The 11,110-nt window shown below is 45.0% G+C and overlaps 1 protein-coding gene across 1 annotated transcript in view; it reads right to left on the reverse strand.

Annotated features, from left to right (window-relative positions):
- The window catches only part of Gata-beta (transcription factor BCFI), a 16,909-nt gene extending 12,149 nt beyond the window's left edge, over window positions 1–4,760 (reverse strand). Inside the window, exons 1-2 of the mRNA XM_013325705.1 lie at window positions 4,580–4,760; window positions 4,075–4,291 (exon numbers count right to left, since the gene is read on the reverse strand). Of these exons, the coding sequence (XP_013181159.1) occupies window positions 4,075–4,291; window positions 4,580–4,673 (311 nt within the window). The 5' untranslated portion in view covers window positions 4,674–4,760. The remainder of the gene's footprint in view (window positions 1–4,074; window positions 4,292–4,579) is intronic.
- Between the last annotated feature and the right edge of the window lie 6,350 nt (window positions 4,761–11,110).

Raw genomic sequence — 11,110 nt, forward strand, 5'->3', positions numbered from 1 at the left:
CCCGCCCCGCCCCGCCCCGCTAACCGCTGGGAGCTACACTTTGAATCCTCTTCATAATGACCACAAACCAAAGGTGCAATGCGCATGTTCCGTGTCGACTATACGTGACATATCGCCGCGGCGCACGGCACGTGTCGCGCAACGTTCTTTGACAATTCATTCAGATCTTACATGGTAACCTCTCGGGCGCTATACTTGAGAAATCGGAAGGGAAGCAATTTAATTCTGCAAATGCGATATAACATCGAGTCATCTAATACAGTGGGTTGTTGGGATGCGAACGCATTTACCAAAAAATATTGAATTCAGGAACGTCTCGAGCACGAGCTCTTGGCCTTATTAAATAAGAGGCTTATTATATTAACATCGCTCAAAATTATAGAGGAGGCTCGTTATAGTGAAACAATCGCAGGCGGCGCGAGCCTCTGCCGAGTCACTTACTTTGTGAGCTCCTAATCTAGTCTAAGTTTGACAATGTCGAGTCTCAGGACTCTCGGGAGGTGACGATGAAGGTACGACCTCGAGTGGGGCGAGGGGCGAGGGGCGAGGGGCGAGGGGCGAGGGGCGCGGGTGTCGCCTGCAGCGTTATCGATGGTTGCAACACATCGCGACATGCACTATCTGCATCTCGCGTGTTTACATATTTCTCACATCTCACGTTAATCAATCTACATATAAAATAATCTATATTATATCAAATGATCAATGAACATTTTCGCAGTAGGTACCTACTCTTGGACTCAGTCGTTGTTAAAATGCAATTAGTATTATAATAATAATGTAATGTCGGCGAGCAACGTTTTCCTCGTAATACATATATGTTATTAGTTGCCTTGTATTGTTCTTCTTGCCTCACGTTCTCGAATCTTTGTTATTTTACCAAAAAAATTATGTGTTTTACTTAATTATTTAATGTAATTTGTTTAGTCAGTAAACATAATTTTTAATTATCTCGTATTACATGTGTATGCAGCGAAAAGAAAATTAAGTTCTTGTAATTGGGAGGTAACATGCGAATTTATTATTATACATCTTGTACATACAAAGTGACAAGAATGCTGAAAGCGGGCACCGGGCAGCGGGCACTGAACATAGGGCACCGGGCAGCGGGCACTGAACATAGGGCACCGGGCAGCGGGCACTGAACATAGGGCACCGGGCAGCGGGCACTGAATATAGGGCACCGGGCAGCGGGCAGAGGATACTAAACAGGTGACAGGTGAGAGCGGACAGCGGGCCGTGTTATTGCAATATACATGCATACAGTGAAGTAATATTTTAACTTGCGAAATCATTAATTGCGGAAAACGTGGTCACAATCAAGCAAAAATACAAAAATAATTAACTAAAGAATTAATAAAGAGGCGGAGACACGTACGGCGGCAGCGGCGTCTTGTGATACGCTCTACTATCTCAACAAGGCAAAAGTTGTATTAAAATGCCAAGTAATATGTTGGAAGTAATGTGTTGATGTAAATACCTTGTCTTCCTTTATAACGACGATATATAACGACGACGACATAAATAAAAATATCGTCAAAGTGGAATCCTACGGTAAGCATTTGCCAAACATATCATGGACGCAGAATCCCAAGGCCCGTAGCTGCCGACGTGTCGCGCGCGCTTTGTCTTGTTTCATTATCGGCTCATTATACGTCCCCACCGAGGAGCTCAAAACCTACCCTAAGACAGGGGCCTCAGTCGACCACGCTGGAGCAGTGCGTGTTGGTTGTTATATGACATGTGCAGGTTGCATCACGATGTTTTTCTTCAGAGTAAGAAGGTCAGATAAAATGAACATCTGTACATCGAAAATCGAAAAACACTTTGCTAGATTACGGCATTGGAATCTGGTAGTAAATTGTAATTGCATTTTGCATCGCTTAAATAAATGTATCATTACAATAAAGCGCTCATCCTCGCATAGAGATAGATCGCACAAACAGGGAAAATCTTTGTTTATTTCTAACAAGTATTTTATAAATTATTTATTTTTAGTTTTTAACTACATTGTTATATATTACTATAGTTTAATACTAGCGATACTTGTTTGTTTGCTCATTATAGATATAATATTGTTATAAGTGAAGACTTGTCATTGGCTCTCAGTTGTCTAGTCTATAGTTAATAAGATTATTATAGCTGTAAGTTTTCCATGTAAATAAATAAATAAATAAATAAATTGTTTATTCGCCACGATGTTGTACTCGGAAAATATTTTTACAGGACTTAGTCTCGGATGAGGAGAGCCGAGCGCGTTAACACACGGCCTCACAAAACCCGAATCGTATTGGTTTGAAAAATGGTCACTGGAATCACTGGAACGAACGCGTCAGTCTCTGGTTTATATAAAATCGGGGTCGCTACTGCTTAAGTTTGCTTTCGCAACAGTGTGCTGCACGCCTAAGCCGCGCCGGCCACAAGGATATATTGATAAGTGCGGCGCATCATTCGTTCGTCAAAACTTCTAATTTGGCGTTCCGGGGCTTCGCGTCCGACTGAACTATACCTATCCGTTCGTCTGTTAAAACAGCAAACGTGGAGGCAGGCTTCGGGGCGACGCGGAACATCGTGTTGTGTGTTGTGTACAGTAACAATGCGCAAACAATAGCCTAATTACTAACGGCTAATGGCAAGCAAACAGCACGCCGCAGCTGAGGGACAACTCGCACTGAACTTATGTTACGCTTCTAATGTACTGCTCAAACTAAGGTGAGTACTTTGTAGATGCCCAAAAAAATGCTAAATATAATACATGTCAGTGGTGGCATAAAATGTTCTGCTGTAGTTTTCACACCGTAACCTCTTCACCCTTCAGATACAGCAATTAAAATGGACTGCATTGTACACGTTACTTGTGACGATATTTTTATATTGAAAAGATAATTCCGTGACATACAATGTATATATTTCTGATAAATAATTGTTTAAGCAACCGAAAAACCCAATTATCCGCGACACATACAACATTTGGCGACAGACATTACACACGCATTATACGCAATGCTTTTCTCAATCTTTACTTCGGTATTTAAGAATATTTTGATTTATACATTTACAGTACTCAAACTTACGGTATTTATAGAGAAGTACTAACAATGCGACCTAGTAGTGCATGTCGCAACAGCAACAGCAACTACAAGTCTCTTCATCAAGTTTCACCAAATTACACGCAGCGACAAAATTGGTCGGTCGTCACGATCAGTTTAATCCTTTCGTAGTTCGCAGGAACGGTTGATAGTTAGTTGACCGCGACTCCGTCCGCATGGAGTTTAAAAAACTTAATAAATAGCCGATGTGTTCTTTCACATTATGTACTACATCTATGCCAACTTTCAGTGGGATCCGTCCAGCCGTTTCGGAGATACCCTTCAAACAAACATCCATCCATCCATCTAAAAATTTGCATTTATTATATTAGTAAGAAGTAAGATAAATACTAGCTTTTGTCTGCGACTTCGTTGCTGCGGAATTAAAAAATCTTAGAAGGTAGCCTATGCATTCTTCCAGACTATTTTAATACCAATGAAAAATTTCAGCAAGATCCGTTCTGAACATGCCTTCGTAATAACAAACATTCATTCATACACCCAATTAAACGATCGCATTTGTAATGTTAGTGAGATAAAAGGTTTTAGTAACTAGTACTAAGTCCCGCGGCGTGAGAACCGCGCCAATACTCATGCAACGTATTTAGCAAATCGAGAAGACATCTCCGCAGTCCGAAGGCGGGAGGGAGCCGGGAGCGGGGAGTGGGGAGCGGTAGCACGGTGTGTACTACGAGCGCTGCTATCGCCTCAATGAACGCAATCGCAGCTGATAGCACCAGATTGTCGCTATCGCGTCTTGTTCCGTGCACAACGAGACCTAACCCGGTCGAAGCGCGCCCATATGTCATGTGTACAAGTTAGGCGAATTAGTATTTCGGCTAACTTGTTCATAACCGTCATTTTTAAAAATTACCGTTTTAAAAATAAAACAGTGATATTAGACAAATCATAAATGTCAAGTTTAAGCATGACTGCGATAACACAGCCTTCTCTCGTTAGCGCAGGTCGCTAGGTCAGTACTTACCCGTCGCCGTGGTGTTCGTGGCCGTAAGCGGGCGGGGGTGCGTAGGGCTCGTAGTGTAGGCGCGGCGGGCTGCGCTCGGGGCTGCGCGCGCGCGCATACTCGCCCTTGAAGAGCGGCTCGTCCAGCGCGTAGGGCTGCATGTCGCGCGCGTGTGCCGGCCGCAGCTCCTGGTAGCAGGCAGCCGGGGGCGGGCTGTCGCCGCACTCCGCCTCGCCCTCTGCAACACGCGCTCATTGGTCGTACAACGGGGCACGGGGCGCGGCGCGCGGCTCTCCGCTCCAGTCGCCCGCCGTCTGCGCGCAGGCGACGCTCCGCTCCGCTGCGCGCGCCGAGTGTTCGCCGCGTGCCGTTCGGAGCGTCGCCGCTTTGCTTTACGGTGGACGTCCAGAAGTGGACCCGATCGTGTCGTGTTAGATTCGGGGAGCGAAGGTATTCATTGGATGCTTCACTTAATGATGGGGTCTGAAGTGGCGCGATGCGAGCACAGCCACGGTCGGGTACTCACCTTTCATACAGTTGTTGTTAACCTCCGCGATGAGCGCGTCCAGCTCGATGGTTTCGGCGCGGTGCCAGGCGCCGGGCCAGGCGTCGTGCAGCATGCTCACTGGTTCACTACGTACCGCGCGGTGCGGCGTGCTGCTCGCGCGACGGTCGTGCGTACACTGGCGCTGCGCGCGCCGACTGAGCGCTGAGCGCGCCCGCCGCTCGCTGCGCGCGGGTCGAGGGGCGCGGCGGGTGGCGGGTGGCGGGGCGCGATGCGGCCGCATCCGATCTAGTTTTATTCGACGGGCGACCAATGGGCTCCCGGGTCCGGGCGAGGGGACGCGATCGCATTATAACTCCATTTATACATACGATCCTTTGTCTTGTCCGGCTCTCGCCCGCCGCCCGCCGCCCGCCACCCGCCGCCCGCCGTTGCACCTATGGCCGGCTCGGATCGATCTTATAAATACGTTATGCATATGTATAAAGCGAACATCCTTGGATGAAAATGAAATATGGCCAATAAATCTTTTGTCTATATGGCACATGCTCGAAGATAAGCGTAAGATGAAATGCGTATATAAATAAAAATTATTTTAAATCTCTAGCACGAGTAAATGACGAGCTCCTCGGTAATAAAGAAAAGTTTTTATTTAGTGACAAAAAAGCGCTCGAACATTAATAACTTTTAGATATGTATTAAAAATGTAATCTGTCGTCGAGGTCAGAGTGCAGAGAGGCGGGAGTTTCGGCTACAGCTCAGCGGGCGCGAAAGCGCGACCTCGCGATTGTTATTTTACAAGTTTTCCGTGAAGAGCGCATAAAGATGTCGAGTCGCACGTCGGCACATGCCGGCTGCCACGTTCCCCAGAACCTATAAATTTTATCGCATTAGCGGAGATGCGGCGGCGCCCCGTGGCGCGCACGGCACGACGTCCCTGGCGCAGAGTTAGGCAGCCCGGTCGCCGCCCCGCTGTCTCTCCGCCGTCTCACCACTCGCCTCGGAGTCACAACACCGACATGTGTTTCCTAATCCGTTTGTATGTTTGGATTAGTGGAGTCAAAACATTTCCCAACTTTTGTCATCGCAAGAACAAACGACCATCGGGATAGTTTTTGTGATCCGCTTTTTTTCCTCTCGGTGGTATTCGTGCAAGCGGCTACTTGGTTACTGATGTCGTTAAAATAACGAAGTCACCGCTACCCATTGGCATCTGCAACGAGCTTTACAACAGAGAGAACAGAAAAAAGACCATTTCCATCCATCCCCTGCTCCATTAAATCCTTGTATACGTTTATCACTGGAAGCAGGTAGGAAGAGGAACAGGAATAGACTTCTGTACGTTGTACACAAGAGTACGACATGTTCTTTACACGAGCCTGTTTCCCGCTAACTTCTTGCGTTCCAAGCAGCCGTTAATAGGCGAATTCGTTAATTGCCAAAGCGATGAGTGGCAGTGCGTGACGTCACGCGTACCTGCTGCGCCCCGCGCCCGCGCCTGTTACCCGCGTACAATGCATTACTCACCTGGGCGAACCTTTATCTAGAAAGCTAGTGCAAAAGATTGTGGCTATTGTAGCGGCGATTGACGAGCCTCGGAAATAGCTAATGACTCGTGTTCCGGGAATGTGAACCTCAGATTCGGTGAGCTCCCGCCGATCACGCTGCCGCCCGCGCTCGTCGGGCAGCGCCACGGTGCTTGCGCGGTGCCAGCGCCGTGTCAGCGCGGTGTCGGCGCGGTGTTCGTGCGTTGTCAGCGCGGTGCACGACCTTACGCCTCGCAACGTGGCATTGCCTTTTCCATATAAGATATCGTAGTATCCCATTAGCTGTTTCGACGCTTCATAAAAATTGATAAAAGTCCTATTTTTCAGACTCAAAATATACTTCTTACTTTCTACTACTCTCGTTATATAGATTCTGAGTAGGGATTTGGCATCTACATATGTGTGAGTGTATGAGCAACATACAAAGTCAGCCGAAGTAAAACTGTAACCAGTAACGAGCTAATTAATCGAAGCGTGAACGCCTGTGCGCTCCGCTCCCCGCTCCCCGCTCGCCTGTGTCGCCCTCACCGCAAGCCGACTCGGTCAAACCACGTTGCAAACATCAAACAATAACATTTCCATTTCATCGATAAACAGTCCGCTAGTAAGTTGGGCTGACTGCGGCGAGGACGGGCCGTAGGGGGGCGCGAGGGGGGGGCGCGGGTGGCGGACAGAGAACGGTTAAATAAATAAGATATTAATATTTCGAAGCGCGGAGCGGAGGTCATGCGTTATCAACGCGCAGCCCGCCGCCCCGCCGCCCGCAGCCCGCCGCCCGCCGCCCCGCCGCCCCGCAGGCAGGCGTGCTGCTCTGCGCTCAGCGCTACGAACGCATGCTCCATTCAATTATAACGAGTAAATCAGAATACGTTAAGTTATATATTGCTATATCGCTGATTAAAATGATCGCTCGCCGCTGCTGAGAGTCGCAGTGTGGTGGCGGTGTCCTGGTGGTCGATCTGTCCTACGACTGCATGCTGCAGCTAATTTGCCAATAACTATAACCTTAGGACGACAACTGAATTTGGGGGTAAAGGAGGAACAATAAATTGCTGAAGCATGTATTACGGTCTTGTCTTTGACAATATAAATGAACTATACCTACTACAGATGCAAAGATCTCGAACTTAAAATATAGTTCGCAAAGAATATGCGCCTGGGAATCCGATATAGGTAAAGAAGGAGTCATAAATTGAGAATTTGATGTAACCATTCCAATATGTTCTACCCATATGTTTGTTCCCACTCTCCAGTGTCAACAACAACAGTATTACAATAGAGCAATGGAGCTATAGACGGAAGGGTTTTGCTTGTTTGAGGGATAAGATTTGATTAGCACGGCTGTAAATATTTCAACGGAGCATAGTTTTTCTTCTTAAAAACTTAATAAGAATCTTAAAAACTGACATAATAATATGTTTGAATCGAAGATACGTCACTTGTGTGATCAGTGAAAGTAATCACTTATCACACAGATTAGAGAGGTGATAGCGTGACTTTAGCTTTGGCATTTGCAATTATGTGCCTACGTTGTTATACAAGCCGGACATGTAGCTCCCATCTCTGACTGCCCAACACATTCACTCCCGTATAAAAAAATAAGCACAACACACATAAATGTCGATGTGCAGGCATAAGGGTGATTAAAAACTATTATTTTAGTATTTACATTCTGTTTAACATTAGGTATACAAACAAGTGTTAAATAATAAATACATGAGTTAATAGATGAGGTCGTTAGGCTGGCTAATGAGAAGTAACGCTACGACTGTGTACACACGGTCCGAGACATTTTATTACATTACTTTTGTTGTGGTCACTTTGTTCAAATCATATTATAAAATAATTTTTATCGCAAAATATGTTCATCAAATATTCGATATAATAATACATTCATACAAAATCAATTGTAAAATGTGGCACTGACGTCACATGTTGTGCCATTTCAAAACAGTCCTTATTCAATATAAGGCCATTTAAAAATATATACCTTATGACAATGCACTAGGGTCGTAAATCATTTGTTACAGTTTTGCTCTTAACACATTTAGTCTCCATTTTGTCAAGTTAAGTTTAAATTATGGATATAAAGCAATTTACAACGAGAACGTTAGTCGTTTTGAGAATGCATGCCATCTCTTGTGAAACAACGCATTACTGATATTGTTGTCGTTTTGTAAGGGACGTACGCGTACTCGCGCAGTCAAATAGCGACTGACAGCACAAGAAGGCAATCTATCGATAATTGCCAACTTTTGATTGCTGCACTTTTCTATCGCCGCGCCGATCGGGTATCTACTACATCTTACACTTTTTTTAAATTATAAAGTGACCAACGACTAAGCGGTCACATAAATTCGCAGACATAGCGACATCCGCATTTGGAGATGCAATTGTAAATACTACCTTTAATCGACGGAGGAGGAGCCGCACAGAAGTTAATATTTCCGCTTTCTATGCATCCATTAAATATTCTGCAGCTCTTTTCTTATAAGAAACAGATGAGAAGGAAAAGAGTTATAAAACTAGGTCTCCGAGACGCACACTCATCAGAGAATATTCGAGAACGTGTATGTTTACGTAGCTTTAAACGATTCGACTTGAGCTTCGAGACTTCGATTCGATTGTAATGAGCCAACGATATCAAAATTATGTCGCTTCTAAAGTGTTAACAAATCGTGGTACCTGTAGTGAAACTTGTAACTAAACCGCAGTCCCGACCCGCGCCCCGCGCCCCACGCCCCGCGCCCCGCGCCTCACTCTCACAGTGATAAAATACATCATAAATTATTAAAGGCGTTATCACAGAAATAACAGACAAAAGTTATTTTAGTGATTTGAAATTGCTTTTTGTGAAAACCTTTTTTTTATTTCTTATGTATGTACTGTTCACAACGTCCGTTACACGGTGCAAAGGGCCAGTGCGAAGCTGCGGGGCTGCGGGGACAAAGTGCGACGTCGTGACGGGACGGAGGAGTTGCATTCGTTATACTACGGCTCGATATCACGGGTGAAATGGCTTTCGTCTATTCTACTTACATTGAATTTGGATAAGATTAAGTAGTAATCGTAAGGAAGGATACGTTTGATTTAGCAAAAGACGCGTCAGATCAGCGCTTACACTTCGCTCTGGTCACGAATCATCAGTAAGCCTTAGATATCTGATGAGAAAACCGAGTCGCCTTATTGCAGAATAACGTCGAAATCAGTTAAAAGCAAGAAATTACTTTAATTTATTAAATGTGATGGCAATTATTGTTAGCGCCGTGCCTGCGTGCCGGCGTGCCGGCGTGCCGCCGTGCCCGCTGCGCACGCACGCTCTGCCCTGACGCGTAATCTGCTCTTCACTGATGACCTCTTCAAACTAAAAAAAATCCTTATCTGAATAATAATAAAGATGTATAAACAATTTTAATGACGGAACTTTATTTATACTATTCTTTATTAGTTTTGACTCGTGGACAAAAATATGTATAAGTACGTACCTATTGGAAAACTGAATTGTTCTATTTTTTCCATCGATTAAAAATTGTGGTGCTACAGAGGGCACTGCATCCCGCGCTCCTCTATCCCCCTACGCCCGCTGTCCACTAGCACGTTATGCTCTCTATCAGTGCACAGGTTACATTATAAGGATCATAACATAACCCAAAATTCCTATATAACATCAGATTTAAGTTTGCAGTCGTCGAAGATAGTGTTACAGGTAGGCGAAGACAACAACCGATTTCCGTAGGGATTCTGCCCAGTCGCATCTTGGAGCACAACGGTTCAAGGTTCAAGAGTTAAGGGTCCTGAGGAGAGCGCGCGGGTATGCGAGGCGCGAGGGGCGCGCGACGCGGGGTCAGCGCGGGCGCTCCTTATCGCATCTCCGCCGGCCGCCCGCCGCCCGCCGCCCCCCGGCGCCGCCGCAACAACAACTAGACCGACCGCTCGACGAACAACGCTCAACCGCTAACACTCCGCGATCGAATCATCATGAAATGACATCGCCATTTCATGATGATTCGATCTGCTGGTCTCTCAGATGAGGACCCTATTGACTATTGACTGATCGTGATAAAGATATCAGTTCAGTTTATTTCCGACCTTGAATCAAGTAGCTGCACGAAAAGCCCGCTTGCCCGGTGCAACATTAGGACCACTCAGAGGCTGGCGACGAGTAGGAGCAATTCCGCTTCGCGTCTTAAGAGTGTGCTGGGCACAAAATTCTACTCCTTTAAACAGGTTAAATAATTTAAGCGAAAGCCCCTGTGATGATACACAAGTACACTAACTAGTACACGCTTCTACAAACACCCGCGACATCATTATTCGGTGTAATGTAATCTTTTGATAGCTTTAGCCCGACTTGCTCCGCGCTGAATTAAAAAAAAAACTTGAAAATAGCCTACGTGTACTTCCAGACAATGGTCTACATTTACGCCAAATTTCATCGAGATCCATACAATCGTTCTACAGATATTACTAATAACAAACATCTATCCATCCATGTAAACTTTAACATTAACAATATTTCTAATTGTCGCCCGTCATACGTTTAGAAGATTTGAAATCTTTCAATAAACATCCATCCATCGAAACATCCCTTTTATTATACTATAAGAGCAAAGATTATGTCTTTAAACCATATAAAAACTTTATTTTACCAAATTTGTTGTAATCGACTCCGAGGTTAATAAGCTTTTTATGTCATCACCGTGTCTGCGTTTTCTCTTTCTTATGTACAATTTGTTTGTATCAGCGTTAGTCAATATACATTTCAGTTTTATGCGCGCTTTGCTCTATCTGAAGTTTTCCTTCGTCTTTTTATTTATCTGTTATTAATTGTATATCTTAGTTAATAGCCTAAATAGCTTATTTCTATATCGCGTAGACATGTACTTTATTTGTTAAATTGTCAGGTTGATGTGAAGCACGCTAGCACGCTGACAAACATCACCTATAATCTTTTTATTTTAACAGTAACTTTACTTTTAAAGATGTCTTTCATAGCCCTGTCTGT

Source organism: Papilio xuthus, unplaced genomic scaffold (genome assembly GCF_000836235.2).
Source record: "Papilio xuthus unplaced genomic scaffold, Pxut_1.1 DF824655.1, whole genome shotgun sequence".
In the NCBI taxonomy this organism is placed as follows: Eukaryota; Metazoa; Arthropoda; class Insecta; order Lepidoptera; family Papilionidae; genus Papilio; species Papilio xuthus.